This window comes from Hippocampus bargibanti, linkage group LG03 (genome assembly GCF_051943395.1).
Source record: "Hippocampus bargibanti isolate YZ-2025 linkage group LG03, ASM5194339v1, whole genome shotgun sequence".
Lineage (NCBI taxonomy): Eukaryota > Metazoa > Chordata > Actinopteri > Syngnathiformes > Syngnathidae > Hippocampus > Hippocampus bargibanti.
In genome coordinates, this window is record NC_142736.1 from 3,319,697 (window position 1) to 3,336,946 (window position 17,250).

The 17,250-nt window shown below is 34.0% G+C and overlaps 1 protein-coding gene across 1 annotated transcript; it reads right to left on the reverse strand.

Annotated features, from left to right (window-relative positions):
* Positions 1–10: 10 nt before the first annotated feature.
* LOC148899977 (uncharacterized) lies at positions 11–15,768 on the reverse strand. Its single transcript, XM_088991542.1, has 4 exons — positions 15,700–15,768; positions 9,619–9,713; positions 2,881–3,702; positions 11–1,794 (listed from the first exon to the last, which is right to left on the reverse strand). The coding sequence occupies exons 3-4, from the start codon at positions 3,646–3,648 to the stop codon at positions 1,681–1,683; spliced, it is 882 nt and encodes a 293-aa protein (XP_088847668.1). The 5' UTR covers positions 3,649–3,702; positions 9,619–9,713; positions 15,700–15,768; the 3' UTR covers positions 11–1,680.
* Positions 15,769–17,250: the final 1,482 nt, after the last annotated feature.

Below are 17,250 nucleotides of genomic sequence, written 5' to 3' on the forward strand. Positions count from 1 at the left end.
ACTCTGTCAGAAAATACACAAGATGGCGCCAAAGTTCCGTTGGAAATGGGCTGATTTGTCTGCTGGAAATTTGTGTCAACTAGTATCAAATAGTAGCCTTGGTACAACACACATCAATTCACCATCACGTTATTTATCTGTTTTCCTTCTAATTTCGCCATCAACACGGATCAACACGAAGTTTTCAGACCTAACAAATTACCCAAAATGCATTGTGTGTCGCTTTCTCGGTCAGGGGCGTTCCTTTAGTGTCGTGACGTACGGACTCGTCACCAACTCAAAAACAAGACTTCCTGAATATTCAGTGCGAGTCTTAAACCGTAAAATATAGCTATATGCGGTGGAATCTTATTAAAATACGCTCAGTAGAAGTCATTTGAAGCCATTTTACAAATTATGGACACAACTTGTCCGGAGACGTCGGTTGTCCTTTAAGTGTATAAAAAGGCAATTATGTTTGTTCTAGGACGGGAATTGTCATATGACAAGTACAGTAAAGTCTCGTTATATCGATATCGGATATATCGATAGTCCCGGTTATATCGATACTATTTCTATGCACGCAATGAGAAAATTACATGCAAACAGGGTCGGATATATCGATAGTCCCGGTTATATCGATATTTTTTCGGACTCCCTTGAATATCGATATAACGAGACTTTACTGTAGTTGAAGATGTAATTATCTTCTTCTTAATCATCAGTAACCTCCATCTTCAGAGGTATGATACGCATGTTTGTTTTGGCCCAGCTTTTACGTCGGATACCCTTCCTGACACAACCCACAAGAAGACTTATGTCCCTCTTATGGATTTCATATCGGTTTTGCACCATTTTTCCCAGTGATGTCACAAAGCCACGTCAGGTTTTTATGTACACGCACAAAGTATACACAAAGTAAATACATGTTGCTCAATGGCTATCAGAGGTGTCACTTCCCCACCAACCCCACTCAGCAGGGGTCTTTCCTTAAGGACTTTAGCGCCGCCATGTCCCCTGTTTAGCACCTCCGTGTGCTCTGTTTTTCTTAGGAAGTCTGCAGTGAGGAGACATCTAATTAAAGGCCTCCAGAACAGCAAGAAATGTGTCTAAATTTAATGAAATAAAACAAAATATTGAATTATAAAGGAAAAATTAAATACAAGTATTTTCTGAATGTTATTTTCTTCAAAATTGATTGGTAAAAATGCATGGTTTAAAAGTAAGACAGAAAACACAATGGTTGTGTTCTAAATGTATTATGCAAATTAAAAAAATATTACTAAAATAAAATGGAACAGTTATAGTTCATCATATTTAATCATTGAAATAAAATCGATATTTAACTTTGGAATATTATTTCTTTCATACTTTCCAATTACATAAAAATAGAGGTTTGAAACCAAGCCTCACTATATTTCAATTCTGTAATTAACCAACCACATTTTTTTGTACACCATTAAAAGAACTTCAAACACGACATAACTCATAAAAATGAAGAAAAACGTGATCACAGTATTTATGTTTCAGGCTTATCACACACAATATTTTTAACAAAAAGAATAAGAAAAGAAACGCTACATTAGACCTTTTTGTCCTCATAAATTAGCTTTATTCCAAATGTAAAAAAAGTCAATAAATATGCATAAATATGTACAAAAATATTTTTTTTACAAAAAAATAAAACAACAAAAGTGAAGTTCATTGTTGCAATGAAAGTAGTTCCTTTGTATCCCAACACTGTCCTGGGAAGTCGTGTAGCTGTTGCTGTGGCAACCAGTACTGCTGAGTGTGGACAGCCCCCGTACTTGAAAACTGACAAGAAAAACAAACGATAAAACAAGTTCATTACATTTGTGAAAACAAGAAATTTGTGTTGAACTTCAGACGTCGTCATTTTCATAGTTGCTTTCGAACTTAGATGTTTTATTTGTTCTAAATTATTGAATTCTTAGTGGGGGAAAAAGGTTTGAGATTCAGCAATACTATTTTCAAGGTGCTTAAGATGATGGCGAGTTTCAGAAGGTCCCGCCCTCTTGTTCATGATGTCACACCAGGACGTGCTCGAGAATCAAAACAATGGCTCATTTACTCATCCAGTTATGAATATGATTCAAATACAGTAAAGTCTCGTTATATCGATATTTAAGGGAGTCCGAAAAAATATTGATATAACCGAGACTATCGATATATCCGACCCTGTTTGCATGTAATTTTCTCCGTGCGTGCATAGAAATAGTATCGATATAACCGGGACTATCGATATATCCGATATCGATATAACGAGACTTTACTGTAGTTCTGAAGAGGAAAGCATAAATGTTTGCAATCGATTAAAGAAGTCCTTCCGTATCAATTCGAGTCGTCAGGACTCCAATGTAGCGTCCAAGAAAATGCACAAGATGGCGGCCAAGCTCCGTTGGAAATGGACTGATTTGTCTGCTGGGAATTTGTGTCAACTAGTATCAAATAGTAAACACACAGTGGTAAAAGGTAAAATATCGCTGTATGCCGTGGAATCTTTGTAAAATACGCTCAGTAGAAGTAATTTGAAGTGATTTTACAAATTATGGACGCAACTTGTTTGGGGGTGTCGGTTGTCCTTTAAGTAAAATGCCAACATTTATTCATTTCAGGCTAATAAAATGTCAGTTTTCCCAATAATGAAAAGTTCTTCCTGACTTAGAGCATATTATTATTATTAGTAGTAGTAGTAGTAGTAGTAGTAGTAGTAGTAGTAGTAGTAGTAGTAGTAGTAGTCGTAGTCGTAGTAGTAGTGGTATTGGTGTTGGTTTTAGTATTAATATTAGTATTAGTATATTTGACATAAGGAAAACAGGTGAGAAGTTATGAAACCACACAGAGACATCTTTAACTTTTACATTGAAAAACTGGACATACTTGGCAGTCATAGTGTGGGGTGAACATCTGCTCGGTGGTGACCTGCTGGCAGGATGCTTCTTGTTGACCCAGGAACTGTCGTAGAGTCTGCGGTGTCTCCACTTGGCCAGAAGGTCTCCTCCTTTGCTCCAAGTCCTCCTCGCTGAGGCCCAACTGAGCCGAGAGAAAGGCAATGTACCGCACTGCCAAGCGGAGCGTCTCGATCTTGGTGAGGCTTTGTCCCCCGGGCACCGCCGATGCCGGGAGGTAAGACCTGAGCTGGTGCAGAGCCTTGGTCAGGTCCCTCATCCTCATCTTCTCCCGTTCGCTTGCCGTCTGGCGCTTCTTGCCCGGGTACTTGGATCGAGACTTCTTGACGATAGCTGGAACGGGACAACTTACGAAGAAGGAGTCCCAGGCGTCGGTCAGGTTGGGCGAGAAGGAGTCCTCGGACGAAGTCGGGGACAGACCTGCGCTGAAGTAGCCGGGGTCATAGGCCAGATCGTAGGCCGGGTAGGACTTCTCCAGGAGAGTCTCCAGGGAAAAGCTACCTTGGTTTTCGCAAAGCTGCAAAGAAGCTTCCATGTCTGACGTTTTCAAGGCTAAAAACCGAGCAGATGTGAGGACAGACAGAAAGGGAGCTTCATATATGGGGTGGAAGGTGCGAGGTTGCACCTTCTTTTTTTTTTGCACCACGAGACTCTCTGAGAGAGGGTCTCGCACCTCGGCCGGGGGGTCCCATGGGAAAGATTCCAGCTCCTGGGTTGAGGTGCGAGGAGGTAGCATCATAAAATAACACCTCAAGAGCCCAAAACGCCTGGGAAGGCCACACCAGACTTGGGTCTAGGATGGGGAGTCAATGCAATCAATTTCAAAGTTGGTCTACGGTTCAAGTCATTTTCTCAGTTAACTTTTTAACTCATTCACTGCCAGAAATGTGCAAAAATGTCTCCACTCCAGTGCCATGGTTTAAACAGAACACAATTGATGAGGATCAAGGTAAAATTAGAAAGAAAGAATAAGGCTACGTTCCTCCTCAAGTGTTTAATGCTGATGAAAGCGCCCACTCCATTCCATCAAGCCATCAATGACCATCACAAAGGTAAATAAAATCACTTTATTATACAGTACAGTTTATTTCTTTAATTATAATACTATAACACATTCATTATACATAAAATACAGTATATTTTATGTAGTTTTAAGGCTTACAAAAATTTGGACGTAGAAAATTGTTTTATGGGGACCTGGGAACGGATTATTGTCATTTTAATGGTTTCTTATGGGAAATTAATTTTTGGGATACACACTTTTCGCTTGTCGCAGAGAAAGTACCTACAAAGGCTCATTCCTCAAGATGGTGAAAGAAGAAGGCTACGTTCCTCATCAAGTGTTTAATACTGATAAAACCGGTCAATCCATTCCATCAAGCCATCAACGACAATCACAAAGGCAAATAAAATGATTTTATTATACAGTACAGTTTATTTCTTTCATTATAATACCATAGCACATTCATTATACATAAAATAAGGTATATTTTGTGTAGTTTTAAGGCTTAGAAGTTTAGAAAGTAGAAAATTATGTTTTATGGGGACCTGGGAACGGATTATTCTCATTTTAATGGTTTCCTATGGGAAATTATTTTTTGGGATACACACTTTTCGCCTTACACACTCTGTCTGGGAACCAATTAAGTTCGTAAGCCAAGGTATCACTGTAGTTTTTTTAATGCCTGATGAGGAGGAGTGAGACCTCCTAATAATAATCTGACACCTTGACCTGGAGCAGGAGGCAAATGTGACACCTCGCTTTGTGGGAATGCTTATCCAAGCTTCAATCCGCACCAAAATACCCGTATATTGATTGAAATAAAAATAATAATAATATCCAACCCCCCAATTCTTTTACCTACTTCATCCATCATTAGAATTTATCTTGTTATGGCTTTAAAGGACAACCGACGTCTACGGAACAAGTTGTGTCCATCATTTGTAAAATGGCTTCAAATGACTTCTACTGAGCGTATTTTACAAAGATTCCACCGCATATAGCTAGATTTTACGTTTTAAGACTCGCGCTGAATATTCAGGAAGTCTTGTTTTTGAGTTGGTGACGAGTCCGTACGTGACGTCATGAAAGGACCGCCCCCTGACCGTAAAAAAAGACGCATTCTTGCGGTCCTTCCATCACGTCAATGTATTTTGCTGTACTTGTTTGGTCTGGGGACCTCGTGTTGCACCCAAAAGCCGCCAGAAGCGGGCGTCCAAGCTCCATATAAGGAATTTATCAGCCTGTGGAAACGGAGGTGGCCACAGGAGGTCGCCATTTTGTGCCTCTTTTTTTTGGGTGAGAGATTTCCCCCCAATGTTGCCTCAAAAAGGCACAAATAAATTCTTTAATCGATTGCAAACATGTATGCTTTCCTCTTCAGAACTATTTGAATCATATTCATAACTGGATGTGTAACAAGAAAGCATATTCTCCGAATCTGAAGCCATTGTTTTGATTCTCCAGTAATGCAAGACGTATTGGCGTGATGTCACGAAATGGGACTTTCTGAAAATGCCCAATTCGCAGCTCAATTTTTTTGCTGATTTTGGACACTTTGTGTCATTTTTATTGGTGTTTTGCATTTGACTAAAAATATCATACTTCATGTTTTGGGTATTTTAGATGCTATAAAACGTTTTTCTGATGTCAGTTAAAAAACAAAAAAGTGACGTCGGTTGTCCTTTAAGGTGATGATTCCAATGTGTCCTTGCTTATCCCGAGAAGCTTGACGCATGTGGTCGTCCTTTGAAGTGGAGTGAAGCTGCCTGAACTGCTCAGGTTGTCCAAACAAGACGTGAGGTGCAAAAGACAACCCCTCACACCTCCCAGCTGCTTTGGCACACTTGTAATTCGTCTTCCATGTTGCCGGGAAGGAATTGAATCAAATCATCATTCACAATGAAATCTACCGTAATCGTTTACTAACTTGTTGTTCGATAATAATAATAATAATAATAATAATAATAATAATACATTTCATTTCTAAGCGCCTTTCAAACCTCTCAAGGTCACTTCACAGTGACAGAATAAGTTTGTCTGTGAGCAGCTGCAGCCACACGCGCCAGCGTTCATTCAACCAATAGATACAAATTCAATTTAATAATAATAATAATATATATATATAGTTCCCACTTTATTAATTAAATTATGTTGATTAGACTTAAAGGACAACCGACACCAATTCCTAACTGACATCAGAAAAAGTTTTATAGCATCTAAAAGACCCACAACACGCAGGCTGATATTTTTAGTCAAATGCAAAACACCAATAAAAATGACTTAAAGTATCCCAAAACTACTTCAAAAGGACCTCGGAAAAAGAGATGAGTCTGAGATGATTCTGCCCCATCTCTCTGTCCCGTGACAGCTCCTTTTATACCATTTTCAAGCGTATGCTATGCGTCAGGGTGAGACGCACATCAAGGAGATTGATGAAGGGTTGTAAGGCACACTTCAAAATCATACACACGTGTGACGCCACACTGTCCGCCCTTGCAAACGCACCCGCGTGTTCTGCCGAGTTTCCGCATATGATGCGTTCAAGGACATCATGTAAATAACAATAAAATTGTTTTGTATTCTCTTTTTCTGTAAATAACCACTATACGATCACACGTTGTTCATTCTGTTTTGTTATCTACACTGTTTTGTATATTGAGAACAATCTCGAGGAGATTCAGGTTAATCACAAGACGAAACCCATGCGACTTCACCCATCCCTTCTGCCATACTGTGTTTCAGAAATAAAAGAAATAAAAAGACACATCCACGCGTCTCGTCTTCATTAAGACGGCAGCATCGTGGAGATGAAGACAGTCACTGTTGTGACACCCGTCACATATATATATATATATATATATATATATATATATATATATATATATATATATATATATATATATATATATATATATATATATATATATATACACACACACACACACACACACACACAAACACACACACACACATCGTAAAGTCTCGTATATCGATATCGGATATATCGATAGTCCCGGTTATATCGATACTATTTCTATGCACGCACGGAGAAAATTACATGCAAACAGGGTCGGATATATCGATAGTCCCGGTTATATCGATATTTTTTCCGACTCCCTTATCGAATTTATCGATATATATATACGAGATATTTATATGTATATATATATATATATATATATATATATATATATATATATACTCAGGGTCGGATATATCGATAGTCCCGGTTATATCGATATTGACTCCCTTGAATATCGATATAACGAGACTTTACTGTATAGTTAGATAGCGAATAGATAGCAAATAGAGAGCTAGCTAGGTAGCCAGTATTACTGTATATATATATCGATATAACCGGGACTATTGATATATCCGACCCTGTTTGCATGTAATTTTCTCCGTGCGTGCATAGAAATAGTATCGATATAACCGGGACTATCGATATATCCGATATCGATATAACGAGACTTTACTGTATATATTTTTTTTTTTCAAGAAATTGATTTTAAAAAGGTTTATAGCTAATATGAATACATATTAAACATTACAATGCCAAGAGTTTTTCTCCTTTATAGTATTTTCTGGCTTCATTAAGAAGTCAAAATATAAGGAACATCTCTCAGTGTCCATTACAAGCACTCCAATCAACATCACGTTGATGTTTATTGATGTTAAGTGAATGGCTTGGGTGTCATTGTGCCTAATGAAGTGAAGTGAGCGCTGATTGTGTTATAATCCACATTAGCAGCCAATGTGTTTACTCACATGTCCTAATGGAAGACTCAACACCACGGCGTTAACCCTTTCATCCCTTCTTAGGCCTTATTAACCGAAAGGGGGCTGAGCGTTTATGTTGTTAACCTGCATATCAAATAGAGCTAATAAGGCTAAGCTAAACACACTAGAGGTCCATGTGAGAGTTTGAGTCTAGACTCATTGGTGCCAGGGAGCGTGATTGTTTGCACAACTATATTGGCACAAAAGTGCTAAATCAACTTTGCTATATTTGACATTCTTGTTTATGTGGTTATCAGCACGCTTCTGGAATGATAATAGTTTTTTTGGAGTTACACTTTTCTTTGTCTTGTACATTTCTGAGTTGACATTACTTGAAATACACCACCCCTATTAGTAAGGCATGAAATGTGGTAGTAAAAGAGTTTGCACCATTTACTACATGTATAAAATTTCACACATTCGGGATATGATGTGGGATATGTTTAAAATATTTAATTCGTGTGTTGTCATGTATGGATTTTTAAAAATATTAAATACCTTTATTTATAACAGTAAGTTGGCCAAATTCCAATAAACTAGACTTTTAAAGCAATTTCATTTTCACTTATTGGATTTATTTAGATGTTTATTTTCTGATACGAGAACAATTTCGTCACCGATTCCCAATTTTATTTCGGAAATAAACCACAGTGATACGTGCTTTGTGAATTCACATTGGCCTGATCGACATAACCTTAAAGTCGGCTCCCATTTCCGGCTCCTTGTTAGGATCCGGCTCGTTCGCGAACGACACATCACTACAAGCTAGCTCGTGCCTTAATCGCTCGTTAGCTTAATAGTTTAGCTTCCTGCTCGTTCACTTCATATCTCTCTCTCTCTCTCTCTCTCTCTCTCTCTCTCTCTCTCTCTCTCTCTCTCTCTCTCTCTCTCTCTAACGAAATAAGGCCTCCAAATCAACTCGATTTTATTGTTTCCAAAATAATCGACGTCATTTTTATATCCATCTTAATTTCTGTTAACATAATAATAACAATAGCAGCAAATGAACTACCGGAGTCGACACTTTGAAGTCGTTGAACTGGAAGAATTCTGTGTCGATTGCAAGAGTAGATGATGACTGCCATCTTGTGGCAGCATATGGGGAATTAACTTTTAATGGCGACGTATCATCACTTATGGTAAGCGTTTCTCTCAATGAAACGATTCTCTTGCTCTCTCGATAGATATATCAGTATTTGACGGCTGTATCTTAGTTTATTTTAATCGTATATTTTATCCTCGAGTCATGAGTGAAGTACCTATCTAATCTATCGACTTGATTAGGTCACCTGTGTCTGCTAACATTTGATGGACGGAGTGTATTGAACAAATAATTATACGTTTATGTTTCTTTAGCGGTCGCTTGCCGCCATCTCACAAAGTTCGCAGTCGTGACGTCTTGACAGCGACACATTCATCGACTGTAATTACAACTGAAAGCTCATGCCAACGAGGTACAACGCTAAGCATTGTATTTAATAATAATAATAATAATAATACATTGCATTTATAAGCGCCTTTCAAAACTCTCAAGGTCACTTTACAGTCAGAAAAAAACAGCAGCGGCAGCCACACGCACCAGCGTTCCCTCAACCTGGAAGTAACTCAAACAGATAGGAAGCTAGCTAGCTAGTTGTGTTAAGTTCATCCTGTCTACATTTTTTTTAGGTGTTCAATTACCTGACATGTAAACACTGTCTGTAAGAAAAGAATCTGTCGTCAATTAGCTAGCTAGCTAGCTAACAGATAGCTAATAGATAGCAAATGAATAGCCAGCCAGGTAGCTAGCTATATAGCTAATAGGTAGCCAGCTTCCCACATCGTCATGAACTCTCTGAACAGTAGCCCAAATGGAACTGTATGATGATAGTAGTGCAGCGTGTTTGAGAGCGGAAGACTTTGCGTGTTGTCTTTTTGTGTACCGACCTGCACTTCTGAGTCAGCGCTGACGGGCTGCAGTTGGAACCAGGTGTCTTTCCCGTGATATTTAGGAAGGTCCTCTTTTTTCACCGCAACCTTACCTGCGCACAAGGTTGCAAGTCGCGATGAATACATAAAGAAATCAATACACAAACAAAAACATAAAAAAAAAAAGAAACAAATAAATAACGAGCTGTATATTTCAGTAAGTAAATAAATATAGATTAAATAAATAAATACATAAATGAACCAAAAAAAACCAGAGAGCTATGTATGTAAGTAAATAACTAAATAGATAAATAAATATATAGAAAAATACATAAATGATGAGGTGTTTATGTCAATAAATAAATAAATAAATACATAAATAAATAAATAAATAGATACATAAATATATAGAAAAATAAATAAATGATGAGGTGTTTATGTCAGTAAATAAATACATAAATAAATAAATAAATTGAGACATAAATATATCGAAAAATAAATAAATGATGAGGTGTTTATGTCAATAAATAAATAAATAAATAGAACCAAAAAAAAACAGAGGGCTATGTATGTAAGTAAATAACTAAATAGATAAATAAATATATAGAAAAATAAATAAATGAGGTGTTTATGTCAGAAAAATAAATAAATGATGAGGTGTTTATGTCAGTAAATAAATAAATAGATACATAAATAAATAAATAAATAAATAGATACATAAATATATCGAAAAATAAATAAATGATGAGGTGTTTATGTCAGTAAATAAATACATAAATAAATAGATACATAAATAAATAAATAAATAGATACATAAATATATAGAAAAATAAATAAATGATGAGGTGTTTATGTCAGTAAATAAATACATAAATAAATAGATAAATAAATAAATAAATAGATACATAAATATATAGAAAAATAAATAAATGATGAGGTGTTTATGTCAATAAATAAATACATAAATAAATAGATAAATAAATATATAGAAAAATAAATAAATGATGAGGTGTTTATGTCAGTAAATAAATACATAAATAAATAATACATAAATAAATAAATAAATAGATACATAAATATATCGAAAAATAAATAAATGATGAGGTGTTTATGTCAGTAAATAAATACATAAATAAATAGATACATAAATAAATAAATAGATACATAAATATATCGAAAAATAAATAAATGATGAGGTGTTTATGTCAGTAAATAAATACATAAATAAATAAATGAACCAAAAAAAACAGAGGGCTATGTATGTAAGTAAATAACTAAATAGATAAATAAATATATAGAAAAATAAATAAATGATGAGGTGTTTATGTCAATAAATACATAAATAAATAAATAACTAAATAAATAAATATATAAATATATAGAAAAATAAATAAATGATGAGGTGTTTATGTCAGTAAATAAATACATAAATAAATAGATAAATAAATAGATAAATAAATAAATAAATAAATAAATAAATAGATACATAAATATATATAGAAAAATAAATAAATGATGAGGTGTTTATGTCAGTAAATAAATACATAAATAAATAGATACATAAATAAATAAATAAATAAATAAATAGATACATAAATATATCGAAAAATAAATAAATGATGAGGTGTTTATGTCAGTAAATAAATACATAAATAAATAAATGAACCCAAAAAAACAGAGGGCTATGAATGTAAGTAAATAACTAAATAGATAAATAAATATATAGAAAAATAAATAAATGATGAGGTGTTTATGTCAGTAAATGAATACATAAATAAAGAGATAAATAAATAAATACATAGATAAATAAATATATGCAAAAATAAATAAATGATGAGGTGTTCATGTCAATAAATAAATAAATAAACAAATAAATAAATAAAGAGATAAATAAATAGACAAATAAATAGAAAAAAAAATAATTGATGAGGTGTTTATGTGTTTATGTATGTAATAAAATCAAGATGTGTGTATCTAAATAAATAAATAAATAAATAAATACATGGGTACACAAATAAACAAATAAATAAATAAGTACACAAATAAATAAATACATCAATAAATGGGCGTGTATGTAAATAAATAAATGAAGACGTGTGTATGTAAATAAATAAATAAATAGCTACATAAATATATCGAAAAATAAATAAATGATGAGGTGTTTATATCAGTAAATAAATAAATACATAAATAAAGAGATAAATAAATAAATTAATAAATTAAAAAAAAAATCAAGAAGTGTGTATCTAAGTAAATAAATAAATACATAAATAAATACATGGGTACATGAATAAAAAAAACAAATAAATAAGTACACAAATAAATAAATACATCAATAAATGGGCAATAAATGGGCGTGTGTATGTAAATAAATAAATACATAAATAAATAAATGACGGGGTGTGTATGCAATTAAATAAATACATAAATATATAGAAAAATAAATTAAAAAACTAATACATTAAAAAAAAAAAAAAATGAAGATGGGTGTATCTAAGTAAGTAAATAAATAAATAAATAAATAGGAATACAAGCAAACAAATAAATAAGTACACAAATAAATAAATAAATAAATAAATGGGCGTGTATGGATGTAAAAAAATTAATAAATGAAGAGGTGTCTATTTAAGTAAATAAATAAATAGATAAATAAATATACATATACGTAAATAACCAAACGAATAAATAAACAAACAAACAAATGAAAATGTCTCGATGTAAGTAAATGAATAACTAGATAGATCGCTAAATAATAGATAACTGAATAAATAAATAAAGGGGTGTGTCTAAATAAATAACCAAACAAATACATAATTAATTAAATAAATAACCAAATGAATAAGAAAATACATAAAAAACAGATACACAAATAAATAAAGAGGTGTCTATGTAAGTGAATACATAAATTGCAAGATAAATAAATAACCAAACAAACAAATAAATAATTAAATAAATAACCAAATGAATAAATAAATACATCAATAAATAGATACATCAATACATTAAGAGGTGTGTATGTAACCAAATAAATACATTGCTAGATAAATAAATAAATAAATAAATAAATAAATACATGGGTACATGAATAAACAAACAAATAAGTACACAAATAAATAAATGAATAAATACATCCATACATAAATACATCCATACATAATAATAATGTAAATACATAAATAATGTAAATAATGTAAAAATATGGCTGCCGCTGCTCACCCACAAAAACACTTATTCTATGATTGTAAAGTGACTTCTGAGTTAAACGTCGGAATTCTGAGTTAAAAATTGGAATTCTGAGTTAAAAATTGGAATTGTGAGTTAAAAGTCGGAAATCTGAGTTAAAAGTCGGAATTCTGACTTAAAAGTCAGAATTCTGAGTTAAAAGTCGGAATTGTGAGTTAAAAGTCGGAATTCAGAGTTAAAAGTCAGAATTCAGAGTTAAAAGTCGGAATTCTAAGTTAGAAGTAAGAATTGTGAGTTAAAAGTCGGAATTCTAAGTTAGAAGTAAGAATTCTGAGTTAAAAGTCGGAATTCTGAGTTAAAAGTCAGAATTCTGAGTTAAAAGTCGGAAATCTGAGTTAAAAGTCGGAAATCTGAGTTAGAAGTCAGAATTGTGAGTTAAAAGTCGGAATTCAGAGTTAAAAGTCAGAATTCAGAGTTAAAAGTCGGAATTCTAAGTTAGAAGTAAGAATTGTGAGTTAAAAGACGGAATTCTGAGTTAAAAGTCGGAATTCTGAGTTAAAAGTCAGAATTCTAAGTTAGAAGTAAGAATTGTGAGTTAAAAGTCGGAATTCTAAGTTAGAAGTAAGAATTCTGAGTTAAAAGTCGGAATTCTGAGTTAAAAGTCAGAATTCTGAGTTAAAAGTCGGAAATCTGAGTTAAAAGTCGGAAATCTGAGTTAGAAGTCAGAATTGTGAGTTAAAAGTCGGAATTCAGAGTTAAAAGTCAGAATTCAGAGTTAAAAGTCGGAATTCTAAGTTAGAAGTAAGAATTGTGAGTTAAAAGTCGGAATTCTGAGTTAAAAGTCAGAATTCTGAGTTAAAAGTCGGAATTCTAAGTTAGAAGTAAGAATTCTGAGTTAAAAGTTGGAATTCTGAGTTAAAAGTTGGAATTCTGAGTTAAAAGTCGGAATTCTGAGTTAAAAGTCGGAAATCTGAGTTAAAAGTCGGAATTCTGAGTTAAAAGTCGGAATTCTGAGTTAAAAGTCGGAAATCTGAGTTAAAAGTCGGAATTCTAAGTTAGAAGTAAGAATTGTGAGTTAAAAGTCGGAATTCTGAGTTAAAAGTTGGAATTCTGAGTTAAAAGTCGGAATTCTGAGTTAAAAGTCGGAAATCTGAGTTAAAAGTCGGAATTCTGAGTTAAAAGTCGGAATTCTGAGTTAAAAGTCGGAAATCTGAGTTAAAAGTCGGAAATCTGAGTTAGAAGTCAGAATTGTGAGTTAAAAGTCGGAATTCAGAGTTAAAAGTCAGAATTGTGAGTTAAAAGTCGGAATTCTAAGTTAGAAGTAAGAATTCTGAGTTAAAAGTCGGAATTCTGAGTTAAAAGTCAGAATTCTGAGTTAAAAGTCGGAAATCTGAGTTAAAAGTCGGAAATCTGAGTTAGAAGTCAGAATTGTGAGTTAAAAGTCGGAATTCAGAGTTAAAAGTCAGAATTCAGAGTTAAAAGTCGGAATTCTAAGTTAGAAGTAAGAATTGTGAGTTAAAAGACGGAATTCTGAGTTAAAAGTCGGAATTCTGAGTTAAAAGTCAGAATTCTAAGTTAGAAGTAAGAATTGTGAGTTAAAAGTCGGAATTCTAAGTTAGAAGTAAGAATTCTGAGTTAAAAGTCGGAATTCTGAGTTAAAAGTCAGAATTCTGAGTTAAAAGTCGGAAATCTGAGTTAAAAGTCGGAAATCTGAGTTAGAAGTCAGAATTGTGAGTTAAAAGTCGGAATTCAGTTAAAAGTCAGAATTCAGAGTTAAAAGTCGGAATTCTAAGTTAGAAGTAAGAATTGTGAGTTAAAAGTCGGAATTCTGAGTTAAAAGTCAGAATTCTGAGTTAAAAGTCGGAATTCTAAGTTAGAAGTAAGAATTCTGAGTTAAAAGTTGGAATTCTGAGTTAAAAGTTGGAATTCTGAGTTAAAAGTCGGAATTCTGAGTTAAAAGTCGGAATTCTGAGTTGAAAGTCGGAAATCTGAGTTAAAAGTCGGAATTCTGAGTTAAAAGTCGGAAATCTGAGTTAAAAGTCGGAATTCTAAGTTAGAAGTAAGAATTGTGAGTTAAAAGTCGGAATTCTGAGTTAAAAGTTGGAATTCTGAGTTAAAAGTCGGAAATCTGAGTTAAAAGTCGGAATTCTGAGTTAAATGTGTGTGCGTTACTTCCGGGTTGAGTGGACGTTATTATTATTATTATTATTATTATTATTATTATTAGAAAACACTGACTTGTGTCACCTTGTAAACGTCTTACTACAAACTAAATTTTGAAAGCAAACACGAAGCTTTAGCATCCATTGACGAAAAATCCCACGTAAATCCGCTTCAATTCCAAGCCGCGGCGGGTCCAACGGCTGCATTTCCAAAATAAATGTTGTATGGAAACAAATGCTACAAAAACTCATTTTGGATCAGCTTGACTGTGTTTGTTGAACATGCGCATGTATTGTCATTTTATTAGACATCTTTTGTTCCTTCCTTCTGTTGCGCATTTGGGCAGAATGGCCAGGATGAATAGGGTGCCAGATGTCAGTCAAATTGTTCCTTATTGACCGCGCAGGAATAACAATGAGGGCGAACACACAGGAAATGAAGATGCTACTGAATTCACTTTAAAAAAAAAGCTAAAAATAGAATCATATACTGTATCGTGCATCCCATTTTAATCCTCATAATAATACATTTCATTGGTAGGCGCCTTTCAAAACTCTCAAGGTCACTTTACAGTCATTGGATCAGTTTTTCTGTGGGTGAACAGCGGCAGCCACACGCACCAACGTTCACTCAACACGGAATGACTCAACTAAATAAAAAGCTCGCTAGCTAGCTATTAGATAACTAATAGATAGCTAGCCAGCCAACCAACAACATGTAAGGTGATGTGCGGGTTTAAAAAGAAATAGTTACCCCTGTAGTCAGGTGGGATTTCAAATGTCTGCAGGCCAGCAGTTAGAATTCTCAAGTGATGACGAAGAAAACCTGTTGGGACGGATATTAGCATGACTTTGAACACATGCAGAGCAAAACATTAATTTTGTTTATGGCCGGTGACAAGCGGCTCTCTCGCTGGCTAGCTTTCTACCTAGCTATCTGTTAGCTATCTAGCAGAATGTCTTTCTAGCTAGCTATGTGGTAGCTGTCTGTTAGCTATCTATTGACAATCGAGCTGGCTGGTTATCTATTGGCTATCTGTTAGCTAGGTAGCTGGCTGGCTATCTATTAGCTATATAAACAAAAATGCATTGATTGGAGCATGATATTTCTAAATTGCAAAAAACAACATTATTTGACTAAAATCTATTTTTCTGATTTATTAACAACTTTAATTCGAGTCAAACAATGTATGTATTCATACATAAACTAAACAGTTTCTATTTTCCTTAGTGACAACACAATCAATCTCGTGCCATTTTGATATTCTGCGGTATTATCACCTCGAACTGCTTCATGTCACAAAGAGGGGACAGAAAGTGCTGAAGAATGAATGACTGTCTGTGTCTTTTGTGTTGTCATATTATTTAGTTAGTTTATTTTTTTAATTTATGTTATTTCCGACTGAACGTTCTCAGTGTATTAGCTAAGTAACTATCTAGCTAGCTAGTTATTAGCTATAGAGATATCTGGGTGGCTAGCTATGTAGCTAGCTATCTGTTGGCTATCTATTAGCCATGTACTAGCTGGCAAGTTAGCTTTCTGTGTATTTAATAGGGACGTTCAGTGTATAAGCCAACTATGTAGCAAGCTATTAGCTATAGAGTTATCTGGGTGGCTAGCTATGTAGCTTGCTATCTGTTGGCTATTTATTAGCTATCTACTAGCTGGCAAGTTAGCTTTCTATCTCTTAACTTCCGGGTTGAGTGAACGCTAGCGCGTATGGCTGCCGCTGCCCCATAGCAGCCTTGACGAGCGATATCATCTTCTGAATCCTAACAGACGACTATAATAAATAACATCAAAACACCGCAACTTAGTTCCACCGTAGTGACATATTAAGTGGCTTTATTTTTATTATTCTACACTGCGAATAGCACGAGGTCGGGCGTGCAGTCGACTGGGAGTCTGAAAAAAAATACCTCAAAAAACGAATTTCTTAACATTACAATATTGTAAACGAATTTCTCGATGTATTTGTACTCGTGTATTTTATTACTTTTCTACCAACATTTTAAAGTAAAGCTTTTGTGCCAAATTCCCTGTTTACATGTGATTCTTTAATGTACATAGTGGCGGCCATTGAATTGATCGGTGAATGAGAATTTCTGTTGTTTGGATTTCACTCAATAAATGTCTTCCCTTATTCAACTAGCTTTCGCTACATGTTATGCTGTCATATTATTTGTTATTTTGTTTGTTTGTTTTTTGGCCTTTTGACTTCAAGATGGCGCCGCAAGAGTGGCTGCCTTTACAGCAGCTCCAGTGTTTTGTTTTTTTTTCTACTTCTTTTACTTCCCTCTTCCT

Excerpts from the sequence above, each read along its gene's own strand:
- LOC148899977 (XM_088991542.1), bottom strand. The coding sequence starts at position 3,648 with ATGATGCTACCTCCTCGCACCTCAACCCAGGAGCTGGAATCTTTCCCA. Across the intron at positions 1,795-2,880 it reads CCCCACACTATGACTGCCAA|TTTTCAAGTACGGGGGCTGT; the intron begins GTATGTCCAGTT and ends TTTTCTTGTCAG.